The sequence below is a fragment of the Myodes glareolus genome, chromosome 7, assembly GCF_982192425.1.
Source record: "Myodes glareolus chromosome 7, mMyoGla1.1, whole genome shotgun sequence".
NCBI lineage: Eukaryota > Metazoa > Chordata > Mammalia > Rodentia > Cricetidae > Myodes > Myodes glareolus.
Window position 1 is genome coordinate 8,327,177 of NC_142032.1, and position 20,337 is coordinate 8,347,513.

Here is a 20,337-nt window from a genome sequence, read left to right on the forward strand (position 1 = left end):
TTCCCAACTGTGGGGTCGCGACCCCCACGGGGGTTGTTGAATAATCTTTTTTCAGGGGTCACCTAAGACCATCTGCATATCAGGTTATTTACATTATGATTTATAACAGTAGCAAAATTATAGTTATGAAGTGGCAACTAGAATAATTTTGTGGTTGGGGGATCACCACAACATGAGGAACTGTATTAAAGGGTCACAGCATTAGGAAGATTGAGAACCACCGACATAAAGAAATAGTGTCTCTGCTATAGAGATTTGGGTTGGTATGGATCTTGGTTTGTTGATACAAATTTAAGGTCAATTTTGTTATACAGTGTATATGTATTTCTGATTTTGATTAAGGTATTGTGTTTGTCCAGCTTGTTTAAAAATGTAATGTATAATTAAGAAATATAGGTTAATAGATAATCATCTATAATAGTTAAGCTTGTAGTCATGTTAGTTAGATTTTCTAGATGTACAGAGATGTATTTCAGATGGGTAGGCATTCTTCAAACCATTCAAAGACTACAGAATATGGCATTTAAAGGTTTAAGAACTTAGGATTTTTCATGACAATGAGACATATCTACTCATCACCAATCTACTTCAAGAGGATGATGGGCATCAAAGAGGCTCCTTATGGAGTTGGTTAGCCATTTGGGCAAGAAACTGCTCTTGCCTAGACTGCTTGATGGTATGCTGTATGAACTAGACAGGCAGGACATACATATAGATGACTGCTGAACTTGCCTGAAGGTGAGATGATCCTTTGGGGTTTCTGCTTCATGAAAGAGTCTGCCAGACATTCTGCAGGACAAAGAAGAAAGTGACTGACAAACTGCCAACATAGGTGGAACTGTCTTTGAAATTTCCTGCTTCATGGAAAAGTCTGCTGGATACTTTGAGCCTACAGGCTGAGACTGAATGCCCCAATGGTACAGAAGAACTTTGGGTGACTGTCCAGGTAGCAAGATGTCTCTGTCAATTCTAGAGTTTTGGAAGTTACTGACAAGGCACTTCCTGTTTACTTAGGTAATGTTCTATCCTTCTGGAGTCTTTGATGGAGTTAAAGAATATGCATTTATAGTTTTCTTTAGCCATGATAAAAGATAAAGTAGATATAAATATTGTAACTGTAATTCTTGCTTGATAACTGTTTTGTTATATGTAATTACTATGTAAAGTTAAAACTTTCCTTTTTATATAAACAGAAAAGGGGAGGTGATGTGGGATTCCCCTCTGTATGCTGTGAATACCATTGGTTAATAAAGAAACTGTTTTAGGCCTGTGGTATGGTAGAGTAGAGCTAGGCGGGGAAAACTAAACTGAGCGCTAGGAGAAAGAAGGCGGAGTCAGGGAGAAGCCATGGAGCCGCCACCAGAGACAGACATCCTGAAACTTTGCCGGTAAGCTACTGCCATGTGGCAATACACAGATTAATGGAGATGGGTTAGTTTAGGATATAAGAATTAGCCAGAGGGGGCTGGAGAGATGGCTCAGTGGTTAAGAGCATTGCCTGCTCTTCCAAAGGTCCTGAGTTCAATTCCCAGCAACCACATGGTGGCTCACAACCATCTGTAATGAGGTCTGGTGCCCTCTTCTGGCCTGCAGGCATATACACAGACAGAAAGAATATTGTATACATAATAAATAAATAAATAAATATTTAAAAAAAGAGTTAGCCAGAAATATGCTTAATCTATTGGCCAAACAGTATTGAAAATAATATAGCTTCTGTGTGGTTATTTTGGGAGTCTGAGCATGCAGGAACACACAAGCAGACTCCTACTACCTTGCTTTATTATTTGTGAAGTAAGAAGTCTGAGCTAGTCAAAAGAAAACTGCAGAGAGCACAGTAGTGATGATTAGCTTCTGAAACAAAAAGAAATGATGTACTACAACTTCTGCAAGAGGATGGCTCTCACCCAGGACAGTGGGGAAAAAGGAAAGAATCAAAGAATTTCCTAAGCACATGTGCAAGGCTCTTCTCTGTAGGTTGCAGGCCCAGGTTCTCTTTTGGTTTTCTCACTGGGATATTTTCATCTGGGAAGGATCACTGTAGCAGAACTTAGTGGCTAAGAAATGGATAGGTTCCTTATAGGTGGCCAGTTCCAGCTCTGTTTGACTCAGGCATTCACACGCTCAGCAAGCTCCATCACCTTCTCTTTGCCATGTTTGGAAGCACTACAGATGAATACGACCTAAAGAAAAGCCACTGGGGAAAGGACAAGTGAACACCAGACACAGCAGAAGTGAGCTAGCACAGGCTAACAGCCTCACTGAGGAGCAGCAGGGAGGACATGAAGCTCCAGGGTGACACCTCGGGGGTATTTTCCAAAATGACATGGTTCTTGAGCTTAGGGTCGAGGGATGAGTACAAATTCACCAGAAAAGCAAGAGCAGAAGAAAAACTGATCAGCATTAGCAAAGCTACAGGCGATGCCCCTTCAGAAGCCCCAGCGGTGTGACCATGCTAAGGCTGGGAATACTGGCAGGGCCCTGAGCTGGAAGGACCTTCCATGGCACACTAGGCTGATAAAGTTATTTGTTTTTAAGTTTATTTTTGCTTCTAGAACTTTTCCTTTTTCTTTTTTTAAGAGTCTGGACTTCTATTGAGGTTCCCTTCCTCAGTTGTGATGAACATAATTTTGTTCATGTCCTTGAGCAGAATTACTGTGACTATTTTATTCACATATTTATTTGTTTGTTTGTTTGTTTGTTTGTTTTTTTGAGACAGGGTTTCTCTTTGTAGCCTTGGCTATCCTAAAACTCAGTCTGTAAAGCAAGCTGGCCTCAAGCTCATAGAGATCCTCTGGTCTCTTCTACCTAAGAGCTGGGATTAAAGGCATGCACCTCCACCACCTGGTTTACTGTAGTTATTTTTAAATAATTCTAAACCAGGTGGTGGTGGCTCATGCCTTTAATCCTATCACTCAGGAGGCAGAGGCAGGCAAATTTCTGAGTTCAAGGCCAACCTGGTCTTGTTGGGATTTTTTTGTTTGTTTTTTTGCTTAACTCTTTTGCGGGGGCCACCACCCAGCTCCCAAATAAATCGCACACGGAGTCTTATTATTTCTTATAAATGCCCAGCCTTAGCCTGGCTTGTTTCTTGCCAGCTTTTATTATCTTAAATGATCCCATCTACCTTTTGCCTCTGGTTTTTTCCTTTTCTTACTTCTGCAATCTCACTTTTACTCTTCTCTGTGACTAGTGGTATGGCTGGGTGGCTGGGTGGCGGAGTGGCTGGCCCCTTCTTTTCTCGCTCCTTCTCTTGTTCCTAGATCCCTCTTGCTCCTTTTTCTCCCTGATTTTTCCTCTTCTTTATTCCCTCTGCCTGCCAGCCCTGCCTATCCTTTCTCCTGCCTTGCCATTGGCTGTTCATCTCTTAATTATTCCAATCAGATGTTTTAGGCAGGCAAAGTAACACAGCTTTACAGAGTTAAACAAGTGCAACACAAAAGAATGGCACACATCATTGCATCATTAAACAAATGTTCCACAGTATAAGCAGATGTAACACATCTTAAAATAATATTCCACATCCCTGGTCTACAGAGTGAGTTCCAGGACAGCCAGGGCTACACAGAGAAACCCTGTGGCAAAACAATAACAACAACAAAAAGAGTCAATCTTGATTGGTTTCCTTTCCTCTGGGCTATAACTCTGTCACTGTTTTCTTTCTCGGAGTGTCCAGGGACTGGGATCTCCACATCATGACTAATATATAGACCATAGTTCTATTACATTCTTCTGAAGAGCTTCAAATTTGTTTTACTGAACAGTTGGTGTTGGGATTAAGTGATGTTCAAACTTAAGTAACTCCATGTTATACATATGGTGGCTTTCTAGACTGTGCCCTGCCCTAAGAACCTCCATTTTATAAACAGCTTTTGACGCCACTTTAGGCAAGAAGGGTGACTGAAGCCCCAGGTGGACTCAGAAACTGCACCATCTGCCATGTGCTGCCAAGCAGGCACAGGGTGATAAATGACTCATTCCTGGGAGTGGAAGGGAGCCACCAGATGAATTGAGATTGTAGGCACACCATGAGTCTATTAAAATCATATCTTGAAACTTATTGGATGTAACACCAAGAAAAGTCTCAGTAACTCTGTCACCTGGGCCCCATAAAGTGACAGACACCAAACCCTGTAACAGCAAATTCCATGCCAACTGACCACCTGATGTGGTACCTATGTGTGCATCAGGGACTGAGGACTCCCCGATTGTTTCTGAGGCTTTGGCTCAGCTCGGTCTCTGGCTGGGATTAAAATGTATGCACCACCACATCTGGCCCACAGTTAGTAACTTTTATTACAAATATATTTAATGATTCAACGTATCTTCAACAATCACTTTTGTTTTTTTTTAATTTATTTTGTGTTTGTGCATGTGCCTGTGCACATGGGTAAAGGTCAGCATAGCATGCTGGGCTATTCTCTTGACCCCGGGACTCTAGAGCTCACAGGTTTGCTGGGGTTACGGATGCATACGGCCACGTGGACGCTGGAGATCTGCACTCGGGTCTCTGTGCTGGCACAGTGAGCACTTTCAGCCACTGAGCCCGCTCTCCAGCCTCTGGAATAACTTTGTCATGGTGTTTGGTTTGAATGCAAGTTCAATACAGTCATTATCTCAGTCTGTTTTTGCTGCTTCCTAGCTCAATAATGCAAACTGGATGATTGACGAAGGGTGACGCCTTTTTAAATTCATGGTTATGGAGGGTGGGAGGTCCAACTTTAAGGGCCTGAGTAGGGCTTCTGGTTGGCGTGAAGCAGGCAGCACACGGTGAGAAGGGCTCATCTAACAGAGAGGACCAAATTGGCTTCTACAACAGATCAAGCTGTAGTGCTGTTTCATTTGTATTTTAATAAATAAAGCTTGTGTGAAGATCAGAGAGTAAAGCAGCCCCACTGATCAGCCTTACAGACCAGGCAGTGGTGACACACACACTTAATCCCAGTAGCCACACTAGTTTGCCATAGAAACCAGGTGATAGTAGTGCACACCTTTAATCCCAGCACGTTAGAGGAATATAAGATGGAAGGAGACAGCTCTCAGACACAGTCTCATTCTGAGATTTCTGGAGGCAGGATCGTCATTTTGGACTGAAGTAGAGGTAAGAGCCAATGGCTGACCATTTTGTTTTTCTAACCTTCAGGTTGAACTCCAATTTCTGTCTCTGGGCTTTTATTTTTCTGCTACATCAAGTGGGGAGAGAACTTAGTACTTCAATAATTTACAAGGGTAGAGACCTCACTACCCAATCATCGTCTATGGGTCATCTGGCCCCACTTCTTAACAACATACACTGGAAATTAAATGTGAGCATAGCTTTCGGTGGGAGCATTCAAACCATGCTAGTCCTACTTTTTCAGCATTTTCAAGGATGAATCGGCATAACTTCAGGTGGGTGTTGGAGAGGGAAGAGCATCTACAGAAATTCTTTTCTCTGATAAGAACTGAAGGCAATGTGTAGCAGACAGTCGGGGTTCTGAGCGTCCTCCTGCAGGGGCGTCAACAGTGACCACACCAGATGCCTACACCTGGGAGCAGATGGGGTCAGTGGTGGAGGAGTGAGATGGGATTTCATGGGTGGAAGTCTGTCTTACTAGAATTCACTAGCAGAGGAATAACAAAAGCCAGGCCTGTTATGCTGGCCTAGAAAGTCAGAAGGAGGAGAGGGGGTAGGAATGAGTAATTATGGATTGGATCCTTCGGGGAAGACAACAAAAAGCCTTTCTATAAACTTAAGAATCTCGGTCTTAGGGGTGGTAACAAGGACCTTACGGAGGAAACGCAGGCTTACTGAAGCTACAGTCTCCCTGCTGAAGTGCTCGGTGCTAGTGAGAGGGGGAATCCATACTAGGACTGAAGACTCCATCCACTGTGCTGTTCTGAATTAGCTGAGACTGGCAACAAGTGTTTCTTTGATCATAAAATAGAGATTTGGAAGTCGGGCGGTGGTGGCGCATGCCTTTAATCCCAGCACTTGGGAGGCAAAGGCAGGCGGATCTCTATGAGTTTGAGGTCAGCCTGGTCTACAAGAGTTAGTTCCAGGACAGGCTCCAAAGCTACAGAGAAACCCTGTCTTGAAAAAAACAAAAAACAAAAACAAAAACTAGAGATTTGGTGATCACGTGTGATGGCCCATGACTATTGTCCTAGCACTTGGGAGACCAGGGATCAAAAATTCAAGAATGAGAGAGAGAGAGAGAGGGAGGGAGGGAAGGAGGGAGGGAGGGGGAGGAGAGAGAGAGAGAGAGAGAGAGAGAGAGAGAGAGAGAGAGAGAGAGGCCACTCAAGACTAGCTTGGGCTACATAATATGACTGTCTTAAAAATATATATAATTTGAAATATTATATAGCGTACAATTGTAAAAATGTCTTAAAATATTATTGTATTGAAAATTATATGTAAGAATTTAAAAAACAATATAGAGGCTGGAGAGATGGCTCAGAGGTTAAGAGCACAGAAGTCTTGAGTTCAATTTCCAGCAACTATGCAGTGGCTCACAACCATCTTAATAAGATCTGGTGCCCTCTTCTGGCCCGCAGGGATACATGCAGGCAGAACACTGAATACATAAAAAATAAGGGGCAGCCCCTTCTGCTGAAACTGAAAAAAAAAAGAAAGTCAGGAAAAGTATCAGTGGTAACAGGAAAAACGAGATGCCAAGGCCAAACAAAAGTTTTAAAATCTTTAAAATAAATGTTCAGTCATGCATTTACTACCTGCGAAGAAAGTCCTTACAGAAAACAGCATCGCTCCCCGCCCTCTTCAGAACACGAGACTCACTCTCAGCCTTCTGAGCCGGAGTAAACAACCCCCAGTCATAGACCGGGTGTGATGGCACGTGGATTTAATCCCAGCACTCAGTCAGGCGGATCTCTGTGAGTTCAAAGCCAGCTTGGTTTACATGAGTTCCAGGCCAGCCAGGGCTACACATTAAAGCACCCGACTCAAAAGAACAAAACAAAGCAAAAATGGTAATTACCAATTATGTGTAAAAATAAGAAAATTCTTCAACAAAGGAAATGCTCAATTTTCGCAGTTGAGGTGCTTATGCATAAGTAAGCTCCAGTACCACACAGCACACACCAGAGAGCGCTGCGCAGGCAATCTCTGCAGGAAGTGCATAGCCATTCCCCATTTGCCTGAACTCAAGGAAAACATGACCAACGGGAGGCGTCTTCCACAGTTCCTTAAAAAAATATTTATTAATTATATGAACGGGGTATGGGCACATAAGTGTAGTGCCAGAACAGACGGTAGAGGGCGTCAGGGAGTTACTACAGATGGTTGTGAGCTGCCCACCTTTGGTGCAGGGGAACTGAACTTGGGTCCTTACCAAGAGCCATGACTCGTGACTACGGGTCATCCCTCTAGCTCCAGACGTCACTATTTCTAATGTGGGGAACTTCTGCAGCAAAACTCGCATCAGTGACACCAAACCCAGGAATGGCTTTCCTGCCTACTGTAGTGTACACCGTGGTCTATGGCCCAAACTCTCCTTCAGTAAGTCACTTGGGTTTTGGGGCAGCAGGAGAGCTGGTTCTTCACAGGGTGAGGGAGGGTGAGGTGTTGGGATACCAACACCAGAACTCCCCCTATGGGATTGCCTAAGGCTAGAGCAACTGTCCCCAGCACCCCAGTTCACTCTCCAATGACTTTGCACAGAAATCTGAGTCATCTCAAAAATGCACCGCCAGGAGGAGCAGAAGTGTGAGTGTGTGTGTGTGTTGTGTGTGTGTGTGTGTGTGTGTGTGAGAGAGAGAGAGAGAGAGAGAGAGAGAGAGAGAGAGAGAGAGAGAGAGAGAGGGTTTCTCTGTGTAGTCTTAGATGTCCTGAAACTCCCTGTGTAGACCAGGCTAGCCTCGAACTCACAGAGATCGCCTGTCTCTGTGCCCCGTGACCCAGTGCTGGGATTAAAGGCATGTGCCACCACCACAGCCTAGCTCCTATGTACATTTTAACAACACACATGTATGAACCACACATGGTGATCTGAAAGGTTTCATGACAGAATTCATAAAATGTATTGAAGAATCGCAACAAGCACACATAAAGAGCTGTGCATTAAACCACAATCAGAGCTGAGTGCAGAGGGTGTGTCGTCCTTGTCATTTGGCTACTCGTTTATTACTATTATTAGGCCATAGTAGGCTTATTTACTTTTCTTTCCTCATCTTCCCCCAAACTTTCCTTTGGCAATGTTTCTGCACCATGGCTCCATCACTGTTAAAAAAATTTAAAAAGTTAAAAAGTGTTAAACAGTTTTTTTAAAAAAAAAAAAAGAAAAGAAAAGAAAAGAAAGAAAGAAAATTAGTATTAGATGATGCCTACATCCTGACTGCCACCTAGTGGAATTTTTGAGTATTAGTGTATCAGTAATTGTTTTATTTTCAGCAAAATAGTATAAAATATGGCCACATCAAATTCTGGGCTACTGTTCCCCAAAGTGTGAAACTCTGGAGTTCATTTTGGTCTTCGTAAAAGTGAGAGCTTCTATAACCTTGGGAGATCGCTTAGTGCGGCGGCCTTCAACCTTGCTATGCTCGGCTGTTAATACAGTTCCTCATGTACTGATCCCAACCATAAAATTATTTCCATTGCTACTTTGTAACTGTAATTTTGCTACTGTTATGAACTGTAATGTAAATATCTTATATGTGACCCAAAGGTTGAGAACCACTGGTTTAGTGTGTAAATCGTTTGTCCTGAAAATATAATAGCCAGAATTCAAATTCCTAGAACCCATGTGGAAGATGGGTATGGCAGTAAATCTGCCACACTAATACTTCTTTAGCAAGACGGGAGACCAGGATGGGAAAATCTCAGATATTATCAGGACATCCAGAAAGACTGGGGCTTGCCTTAGTGAGCAAAAACTATCTCAAACATAGCTGGAGACCAGGACTAATGCCTGAGGCCCTTCTGCTCTCCACGTGTATGCTATCCTGTATAGTCCATCCAAATGCATGTTTGAACAGTAAGTAACACATGTATGCACACACACAAATTAAAAAACAAAAGTCAAGTGGTTCCCTTTTCCCTACCTATGTGTGGGAACACATACCCACTGTAATTTATGGTTGATTGGTTCAAATAATCCTAAAAAAAAAAAAGACTGTTCTATTATATAAATGCAGTGTTTTTTTTTTTCTTTTCAGAGACAGGTTTCTGTATATAGTTTTGGGGTGTGTCCTGGAACTCACTCTGTAGACCAGGCTGACTTTGAACTCGAGATCCACCTGCTTCTGCCTCCCTAGTGCTGGGATTAAAGGCGTGAGCTATCACTGACTGGCTAAAAACTTGTGTCCACTATTTTTAACCTTTTGCCTTTGTTCTAAGAGAAATAAGATGAGGCTTCCTGCATATGGGGTGGGAAACACCCATGTAAAGACGTTAGGAATACAGCTTCAAAGGTCGTCTTAAAGAGCTGGAGAGACTCCATGGTTAAGTGAAGACTGCTAATTCTCAGCACCCACAAGACTGCTTGCAACCAGCTGTAACTCAATCCCAGGAGATACAACACCTCCTCTGGCATCCATGGTGTTATGAATTTAGCCACAATAAGACTGACACTTCCGGGTTCTAGGGTCATGAATGTGCGGACAAGCCCTCAGGTAGAAGTGCCTAATAGCCCCGGGGATGACTCAGCTAAGCCCTTGAGCGCATGCGTGAGCCCCATTATCTGAGTATGACATAGTCGCACCATCCCCCTGGGCAGCCCTTAAAAGCTGGAGGTGCCATCTTTAGCCCCCCCTCTCTCTCTCTCTCTTTGCACCCTGACTTCCCCAGGCCTGTACACGCCCCCTCTAATAAACTCCTAAGTGGTTTGTTGAGTGTTGCGTGTTTCCTTCTCACTCACGCCAGGTAATTTCATTGGTGCTGTGAGACTCGGGAGGCTCTCCCGCCCCGAGCCCCTCTCCCTGGGTCAGGATCTGGAACTGGATATTTTTTCCACAACAACCACATGTTCCATCTCCCTGAGTGTGATTTCTATGCACACCACCGGCTTCAGTTGGTGAGTTTTCCCCATTCTGGTCAGTTTAACCATTTCTCTGAACCTGAGGAATTGATTGTTTAGCTCCCAGAAATCTGGTGTTCCTAGAAACAGGAGAGGGGGACAGCCCCCAACCATGGCCTTCACAGCTATGGTTGAGGCATTCACCTCTGGATTGCTTCCATTAGCTAAAATCATGTTTGGATGACCCGGGGTCAGTCCTCCCGCGACTGGGGCCCAGAATCTCTCAGATTTTTCTTTTCTTTTCTTTTTAAGTATTTATTTATTTATTATGTATACATTGCTTTGTCTGCATATGTGCCTGTAGGCAAGAAGAGGGCACCAGATCTCATTACAGATGGTTAAGAACCACCACGTGATTGCTGGGAATTGAACTCAGGACCTCTGGAAGAGCAGTCAGTACTCTTAACCTCTGAGGCATCATTCCAGCCCTGACTCTCAGATTTTTCTTTCTCCTTTTTTTCTTTTCTTTTTTCTTTTGGATCTCTCATCAGTGGTCCCCACTGTGGCCTCTCTGGCTTCCGAGTCACCCCAACCAGAGCCTGTCAGACTTTAACACCCCGCCTGTGGGTAGAGGATGCTCTCCTACAAGCTCTGTGGTATTCGCCGCCATTTCACACCCTGCCTATAGAGGGGAGATGGTGTGGCGACAGACTGCCCGATCTGTGCTGTCCATGCTGCTCCCTTGCTCTCTGGTTTGAGAGCCACCAGGCTTGTGTTTCAAGTGTGGTAGAGCTGGTCACTGGGCCCAAGCATTCTCTAATCCTCATCTTGGTCCTGCGAGGCCTTGTCCAAGATGCCACAAGGAAGGACATTGGGCAGTTGATTATCCTTGTGCACATCATGGCATGGAGTTTGATAACCCAGAAAATTTCCAAGTTGACCTTCTAGGTCTGGCCATGGACGAGTGAGGCTGCCTGGGCTCCTTTGACTTGACCACAACTGTCATCTGTAACAGGAAGCCATGGGTAAACATCACGGTATCAGGACGGCCCATCTCCTTTCTCTTGGACACTGGAGCCACATACTCAATTCTGGAGGCCTACCTCTCCTTCTAATTTTCCTATTGTCAGGGTAGGGAGATAGCCTTATCTACCTCAGCAGACCCCACCACTTAACTGTGTTTTTAGGGGTATTTATCTCACTCATTCATTTTTAGTCATGCTGACCTGCCCGGTACCTCTTATGGGTGCCAGATGATGATGTAAGTCACAAAACAACCCCACACCAGTTCAGAATTATGAATACTAAAAGGGTTGTTTATTTAAGGGGAAAACTTACAGATCACTGTCCTAGACAACAGTCCTCTGTGCAAACAGGAACAGAGTCTAGCAGCCTGATGTGGGAGCTGAAAGCAAGAGAGTGGGGACACATTTACTGCTGCTTTTACAGTATAAGAGACCATGTCCATCTGGGCTGGTATCTTAAAGGCTATTGGCTGAAGGAGCAGAATGTGCTCCCACAGCACCAGAGGACACCAAGATCAGTCACTTTTCCTCCAGTTTCAGAAAAATAAGTTTTCTCACTCTACTCAACCCTCCCTTGTCAAAAACTCCATATACTCTCTCTCTTCCTCTTATCTGTTTACCAACTTCTCTATATCTCCAATGTCATACTTAAATTTCCAGATTAACCACTCAGCTGTTGTTACAGGGACCATCATTAAACATAGAGCCAGAGGTACAAGGACTGCCAAAAGCCCAGGTGGTAAGAAACAATAACAAGTTTGGGGACATTTGCTGCAGGAGCTCTTTCTGCCAGGAGGCTAGAATCTCAGAAAGATAAGAAATGGGCTGGGTCCAGCTGTCAAAGCCGCGACTTTAATCCTTCCCATATTGCTTAGCAAATTAAAGACTCATGTGGTCAGAAAAAGAGAGAGATATACAGTAAAGAGAGATTCAAAGATGAAAAAAAAACCCTCTAAATGGTTTACTATATGTTTAAAAATATATGCAGGCTTGGGAGTGAAAAGAAAAAGGTTAAAAAGTCTTTAAAAAAAGAGAGTAGTTGGGTGTGGTAGCACACACCTTTAATCCCAAAGCTTGGAAGACAGAGGCAGGCAGACCTCTGTGAGTTCAAGGCATGATGGCACACACCTTTAATCCCAGCACTTGGGAGGCAGAGACAGGGTGGATCTCTGTGAGCTCAAGGACAGTCTGGTTAACAGAGTGAGTTCCAGGTCAAAGATACACAGAAACTCTGTCTTAAAAAGACAAAAATTAAAAGTGAAAATAAAAGAGGTTAAAATAAAGCCACGTAAAGATGAAAAATACATAGAAAGTCTGGATATTGTATGTTATTATGCTCTCTTTGAATTGTTTGAATGCTGAGGAAGGAGCAACAGCTGCTAAAAGATATTTGCTTATAAATGCTGCTGAATTAATCCAAGAAAGGTATTTTGAAAATAACTTGACTTCAAAATAAAAGTCAAAAGATATGTTACTTTGGAGAAGAGGGTTTGCTTTTGTTTCCACAGGAAATGAGAGGCTGTGGATTCATTCTGAGTTAAGAAAAATCAGGTTTGGGGGCTGGAGAGATGGCTCAGTGGTTAAGAGCATTGCCTGCTCTTCCAAAGGTCCTGAGTTCAATTCCCAGCAACCACATGGTGGCTCACAACCATCTGTTGTAGAGAGCTGCGTGGCGCCGCGCCTTTAAGATGGCTCCGGCTGCCACCCTCCGCGAGCCCGAAAGCGAGCGCTCTCTGTGACAAACAACTCCTTTTATGGTTATGGCCCATAACTCGCTATGATCGTGTGTCGCTTGCGTATGTTTGAGCCTATGGGCGATGTCCACGTGGCACTCCGGGATAGGAGACCATAGGCTATATAAGGGCTGGGAGAGGTCTGCCCGGGGAGAGAAATGAGAGAGAAATGAGAGAGAAGCCATTGTTCAAGGTCCTGAATAAACTGTCTGCGAGAAGAGCTCCGGTGTCGCGTCATCCTTGCTGGTTTGAGGTGGTCACGGCAAGTGGTGGCCTGTACGGGGAAGAAGCCACTTCCTCTCCCTGAAGTCCAGAACTTGCAGCAGTCAGGGGGTGCACCGGAAAAGTCCTCAAGGTAAGATTGGGGATCTGCGACCAAAGCAGGGTTTAGTGACTGCGACCAAAGCAGGGTTAGTGACTGCGACCAACGTAGGGTTTAGTGACCGTGTCAAGAACGGGGTTGAAGTTCCGCACAAAAGCGGATAGTCTAGGTAGAGAGTGAGCAGGCGGAGTTAACAGAACAGTGAAAGAAAAAGCGAAAGTAAGATCGGAGCTGCAGGCTGTAAAGCCAGGAGTAAGAGCAGCGAGAAACCAAAAGTACGAGGGTTCACAAGCTGTCAGACCTAAGCGGTTTTGCAAGCTGTCAGGCCAAAGCGGTTTCACGAACTGTCAAACCAAAGCTGTCAAACTGCATGCGGCTTCGGAAGCTGTCAAACTGAGAGTAGCGAGTCCGCAGGTAGATAAATTGAAAGAGAAGAAAAGAAGGGAGATAGTTCGATTATGGGCGCTTCGTCTTCGCATCCAATTTTCTTAGCTCTCAATGAGCTGTTATGAGCAACATTTTAATTAAAGCCAAGAGAAAGGAGATAATCTTGGGCCTTAATGCCAAATCAAATGAAACCAGTCCCATCAAAGACCTTGCCTAAATAATTGATTATCTTTAGATATGTGTCTTAGGTGCCTTGCAGCCTTAGGTGTCTGGTTATAGAAAAAATGGTATTTTTTTGTTAATTTCCTTCTGATCCAAAAAAAAACCACAACAGAGATGACTCATCACTATATAATAATATTAGAGCTCCACAAAAAACTAAATTCTTAGATAAAGTAAATGATGGGAATATATGCTTAATTTTTACATAAAAACTATAAATAGTTCAATAAATAATTCCATACAAATGCATATAAATACCTTACTAAGAAAACAGACCACATTTATAATGTTTATATAACCTCATTAGAATATGACTATGTGCCCTAGTTATGAAAAATTGTTAAAATTACACAAAGCAACCAAATTATACCAAGATGGTAAAATGATTTCTCATTACTCTTAAAGACTGTACAACATTTTGGCCATATGATACAAGTCAAGTTAAAACATTATGTGCGCCCATAGATGACTGGACCATCTTGCGTTGCTCTTATTCCGGATACATTGATTGTCCTTTTTCCAAGCATCCTCTCCTGCCATTCTTTAAAGAACACCCTGTAATTTTCCCTAAAATAACTGCTACGGAGCCTATACCAGGGGCCAGTGTTATATTTACAGATGAATCCAAAAACGGTTGTGGAGTCTACATGGTGGATTCTGCAGAGCCTGTTACACACCATTTTTTCCCCAGAATAGTAGTAGAGGTCTTCAAGGGCTGTTCCTTTGCATATAATTTGATTTCTGATTCGGCTTATGTAGTTAATGCTTTAAAACATCTTGGATGTGCTGGACCTTTAAAAACATCAAGTTCAGTACATGCATTATTTGTCCAACTACAGTGCCTTTTATGGCAGAGAAAACATCCCTTTTTTGTGCAACATGTTTGAGCACATACAGGTTTGCCAGGCCCTCTAGCTGCTGGCAATGACAAGGTTGATCAGTGTACCAGACAAGAATGGATGTTTCTTGCCACTGCCCTGCAGAGGGCTCATGACTTTCATAAAGAGTTTCATGTTAACGCCAAAACACTACAACAAAAATTTGCCATTTCCCATGCCGATGCACACAAGGTGGTTGTGGATTGTCCACAATGTGTCATATATCATCATCCTCAAACTTTGGGGGTTAACCCACGTGGATTGCTCCCCCTTAAACTGTGGCAAATGGATGTTACTCATATTTCAGAATTTGGCAAACTGAAGTATGGACATGTTTCTGCGGATACTTATTCTGGTATCATGTATGCCACTCCCATGACAGGGGAAAAGGCAAACAATGTGATTACCCACTGTTTAGAAGCATGGGCAGCATGGGGCAAGCCCCAACAGCTAAAAACAGATAAATGCCCTGCCTATACTGGTAAACAGTTTACATCGTTTTGCCAACGTATGGGTGTTCACCTTGTACATGGACTGCCTTATAATCCACAAGGCCAAGGCATTGTGGAGCATGCCCACCGCTCCTTAAAAGAAATGCTTCAAAAACAAAAAGGGGGAATTGGCTTAGAACAATCCCCTAAGAATAGACTTTCTTTGGCCTTATTTACCTTGAATTTTTTAAATTTGGATAATTCCAACCAATCTTCAGCGGACAGACATGCTTGTCCAAATAGCCAACCTAAAGGTCTAGTGAAGTGGAAGGACATTTTGACAGGGATCTGGTATGGCCCTGATCCTGTGCTGGCATGGGCACGATTTTCTGTTTGTGTTTTTCCACAGGATCATTTGGACCCTATTTGGGTACCGGAGCGCTTGGTGAGAAAAGTACAGGTGCAGAGGAATGAGAAGCAAGATGAAGCCTCAGACTGTGATCCTACTGATTGTGATGGTCCTGATGTCCCCGTTGTTGATCCAGGCCAATGAACAAATCTTGTGGGCCATAGCAAAAGCATGGCCAATTCCTATACCTGTTCATTCTGTCAAAAGTTTTAAAATACTTGGCCCTGGTTTCAATGGATTCTTTCTAATGAAAAAGGGGCCTTTTCATCCCTAGAGCCTTTTGCTGCCCTTTGTAATTTGACTTTTCGGCTACTTAACATCTCTGCCAGCAGAGATACGAAGGGTGTTCTTTCAAATGTTACTGTATGACTAATATTACCAATGCCACAGAGGATGTGATCTATTGTAATTCCTCTAAGGCAACTTGCCTCGCAAGTCAATACTGGGATGGTAATTATAACACAGCTGTGGTGATGAGAGTTCCCACATATGTTCCCATCCCAGTCAGAGTTAATACCGGTACCTTTCTAATCACTCATTTGCTCAGAACAAAACGAGACTTTGGGATAACAACAGCCCTAGTCTCTGCAATTGCTGTATCTGCTGAGCTGTCATGACAGCTGCTGTTGCCATGGCTGCAACAACTCAGATTGCAGAGACAGTTAATGAAATTGTGGAAAGAACAGCCTCCACAATGACTACTTTGAAATCCATCGATGGTCACTTAAAAGCTGGCATTTTGACAGTAAACCAAAGAGTAAACCTCTTGCAAGAGCAACTAGATGACCTAGTAACTTTAACCAGTGTAGGATGTATTCATTCCCTCTCCTCCTTGTGTATTACTTCCAGATTGGCTGAGAACTTCACGAAGAACGGTAACCTGAGCCGGCAGCTGAGCACGTACCTCCAGGGAAACTGGAGCAAGGAGTTCGAGAACTTGACAGACACCTTGATCAACCAGATTATTTCCCTGAATGCCACACAGCAGGAGTTACCTACTGCTGATGCTTTTCTTAACATACTGAAACGAACTTTTAGTTACTTTAAGGAGTGGGTGGGAATAGGAGCCCTGACAGGCCTAATGGTGCTTGCCTCCTTGGTGTGTCTGTGGTACATATGTTGCATACGGACCTCACAGCGTCACAACGCAGCTATGATCATACAGGCTTTTATGGCCATTGAAGCAGGACAGTCTCCCCAAATATGGCTAGCTACGTTAAAAGATTGTTGACACAGGTTGTGAGGCTTGTGCACTGCACTTGAGAGCTTGTAATGTTGATCTCAAGAAGAGCAAGTGTGATTGCATGTGGGTTGGTGCCTGATCTCCCACCTCTGCGCAAAAGGCACCGGGCGGATCTGGCATTTCTCTGGGTGGACAGCACCTGGCTAGACATCAGTATATTGTTCCTAATTTTTTGACAGAGATCAGACCCCTACTCTTACCTATTGTTTGTGTGAAAACAAAAAAGGGGGAACTGTAGAGAGCTGCATGGAGCCGCGCCTTTAAGATGGCACCCTCTGCGAGCCCAAAGGCGAGTGCTCTCTGTGACAAACAACTCCTTTTATGGTTATGGCCCATAACTCGCTATGATCGTGTGTCGCTTGCGTATGCTTGAGCCTATAGACGATGTCCACATGGCACTCCGGGATAGGCAACTATAGGCTATATAAGGGCTGGGAGAGGTCTGCTTGGGGAGAGAAACGAGAGAGAAGCCATTGTTCAAGGTCCTGAATAAACTGCCTGCGAGAAGAGCTCCGGTGTCGCGTCGTCCTTGCTGGTTCGAGGCGGTCGCGGCAATCTGTAATGAGGCCTGGTGCCCTCTTCTGGCCTGCAGACAGAATGCTGTATACATAATAAATAAATAAATATTTTTAAAAAAAAAGAAAAATCGGATTTGATCAAGGAAGATCACCTGAGAAATCTCCGGTAGGAACAGATGGCCTGGATGTCTGAGTTCTACATCCAGAACAGATTCAAGACTGCTGCCTGAGATGATCAAGACTCACAGGATACTCCAGTCAGGACTTGATCATACTTCTAAATTTTCTTTAAGTCCCCATAAGATTATCAGCACCCCCAACCAGCAGAAAGTAGCCTGGAAAACTATGCCTACATTCCCAAAAAAGGACTATGGATGTTGTTGTTGTTTTTAAATAGAAGGGGCAGTGCTATGGGACAATTGTCCATATTCTGTCAATTGTTTTAAATAAATGCTAATTGACCAGTAACTAGGCAGGAAGTATAGGTGAGACAACCAGACAGGAAGCAGAGGCGGGTCAATGAGAACAGGAGAATTTTGGGAAAAGGGAAGCTCCCTCTGTAGTCCTATCCAGACACAGAAGAAGCAAGATGTGACTACGCTGCTGAAAAAGGTACCGAGCCATGAGGCTGGCATAGACAAGAATAATGGGCTAATATAAGTTATAAGAGTTAATAGGAAGTCTGAGCTAATGGGCCAATCAGTTTATAACTAATGTAGACCTCTGTGTAATTTCTTTGGAACTTAACAACTGCAGGACAGAAAAACCTCGCCAACAGACATTCATAGACTCCAAAAAATCACAAAACAGACTTTAACATAACAGGTTTATCACTGACTGCAGCAGTGTCTCCTGGATGTTCAGGTAATGCCATGATGCTAAAGAGAACAAGTGCCTTAAGATTTGCTTCAGGTAAAACATTGAGGGGTCTAATAATTTCCCTTTCCCATAGTTTCCCCTTCTTTTCCTCCCTCCTCCCCACTCTCTTCCATTCCAACACTCTATCATTGTAATCATAAGCTTTTAATATGTCTAAAATTTATTTCTTTTCAAACATTTTTTCATAAGCTCCAGGGAACCAATTGGACCCATCTAAATGGACCAGACTCACCCAGAATAAGTATCATTTAATTCTTTCCTTATTATTCCTGGTCTTGGGAACCCCTGGGAAATCCCCTCCTCCATCCCCCCTCCCCCCAAAAAACTCTCTATCTACCATCTTGGGACTCTCCTCCCTTAATCACCAGGATCTAAAAATTTTTCCAGACATAATTTTCTGCCTTTCCAGCATCTTGTGAGGTCTAAGCTGCCAGATAGCCAGTTCCAGAGCCTGGAAAAAACACAAAAGTAATCAGCCACCCCAGGACATGGTCAAGCATCTCAACTCTCCAATGCCCACAAAATCAGCAGGAAGCAGTTACAAGAGACCTTATGATGCACCATTCCCACCCATTAAAGACCCCAAACTCCCCAAAGTTTTAAAATAAAAGGGTGAAATGTAATGATTTCTGCCATAACAAGGCTGACATTTCCAGGTTCTAGGGCCATGCATGTGTGAACAAGCTCTCAGGCAGAAGTGCCTAATGACCCCAGGGATATTAAAGGACCTCGTGTGACCAACGCGTGCATGCATGGTTGCATCATCCACATATGACTCAGCTAAGCCCATTCGTGCATGCATGAGCCCCGTCATCTGCGTATGAGGTGGTCATGCCATCCCCCTGTGCACATGTGTTAGGTGTCCCTTAAAAGCTGGAGACACCATCTTCAGCCCTCTCTCTCTCTGCACACTGACTTCCCCAGGCCTGTACAGGCCCCCTCTAAGAAACTCTTAAGTGGGTTTGTTGCGTGTTCTCTATCCCTCTCACTAGCGCCAGGTGATTCACATGGATTCTGCATGCAGGTGGTACAGACACTTGCAGACAGAGCACCAGTAAAAAAAAAAACATAGAAAAAATCCAAACAAAAACAGACCACGTTAAGACTACTGCTACAGTTATGGCAGAAAGTCACACAGAGCCCCATTATGTGGCAGAGGGCAAGTGAGGTCCACATAACTCCTGTCTGGGTACAAGGCTAAGTAACACCTTCACCAACTTACTTATGGTTTTTCCTCCTAGCCTTCCCATTTTTACTGCTATGTCTGACCCATCCTTTCCTAAGAGCCAAAGTTATGTTTTAAGTTTTAATTACTATGCCTTAGAAATCCTTGAAAAAAAATGCCTTTAATCTGTAAGCCCCTTGCCTAAGAACAGATACTTCCTGAAATGCTGGAGGCTATTGTTTATAGGAGATGACAAGCCACGTGTTTTTACTACCCTTAACAAATCAGTTTGACCCATCTACACCAGACATGCTTGATCACATGTGGGCAGGCAGGAAAGATGTCAGGATATATGCTTGCCCCTGATTGGATCTGATGGGAAATGCAATGAGTTATGGATTTTCTTTTATCTTTTATAGTTTTTCGAGACAGGGTTTCTCAGTGGTCCTGGAACTTGCTCTGTAGCTCAGGCTGGCCTTGAACTTACATAGACTGGCATGCCTCAGCCTCCTGAGTGCTGGGATTAAAGGCACCACCGCCCATTTTTTTGTTTTGTTTTTATTGCACTATACATTTTTCTCTGCTCCCCTTCCTTCCTTCCCTCTCCTATGACCCCCACACTCCCAATTCACTCAGGAGAATTTGCCTTTTTCTCTTTCCTACTTAGATCCATGTATGTCCTTGTTGTCTAGGTTCTCTGGGGTTGTGGATTGTAAGCTTGGTATGTAAAAGATTTTTTAAAAAAATAAAAAAATTCAGTTACTGCTAACAGTTTGCTTTTAAATTTCATGTGAACACTCATATATGTACATATATAGGTACATGTATGTTCATATATATATAAATATAAGAATACTATAAATATTTTACAACATTTTTGTTCTTTAAGTGAGTCACATGTAGCCTATGCTAATTTTGAAGTCACTTGCAGTGAGACTGGCTTCATTTCCTTATCCTCATAACGCCACCACATCCAACTATGTAATACAGTTTTTTTTTTTGCCATACTACATGGAGGTATTCCTAAATACCTAAACATGGGCTTTTCCCCTAAGTAACTATAAATTTCACACATAACAAAATTAGCAATTTTGCATCAAACAAGAGTGAACCCATGCTGTAAACCCATCTCTGGCCTCCATCTTTAGAGGCCCTGTCCCTGTGCCCAC

The 20,337-nt window shown here is 43.5% G+C and overlaps 1 protein-coding gene and 1 long non-coding RNA gene across 2 annotated transcripts in view; one reads left to right on the plus strand and one right to left on the minus strand.

Annotated features, from left to right (window-relative positions):
* Positions 1 to 411: 411 nt before the first annotated feature.
* Positions 412 to 20,337, minus strand: part of LOC148121288 (uncharacterized) — a 28,192-nt gene continuing 8,266 nt past the window's right edge. The window contains exon 2 of the mRNA XM_087907812.1: positions 412 to 789. Within this exon, the coding sequence (XP_087763938.1) occupies positions 766 to 789 (24 nt within the window). The 3' untranslated portion in view covers positions 412 to 765. The remainder of the gene's footprint in view (positions 790 to 20,337) is intronic.
* LOC125393542 (uncharacterized) lies at positions 9,705 to 17,115 on the plus strand. The gene is made up of 4 exons (XR_015738332.1): positions 9,705 to 10,013; positions 12,908 to 13,069; positions 15,364 to 15,466; positions 16,213 to 17,115. It is a non-coding gene; the product is annotated as an uncharacterized LOC125393542 (long non-coding RNA).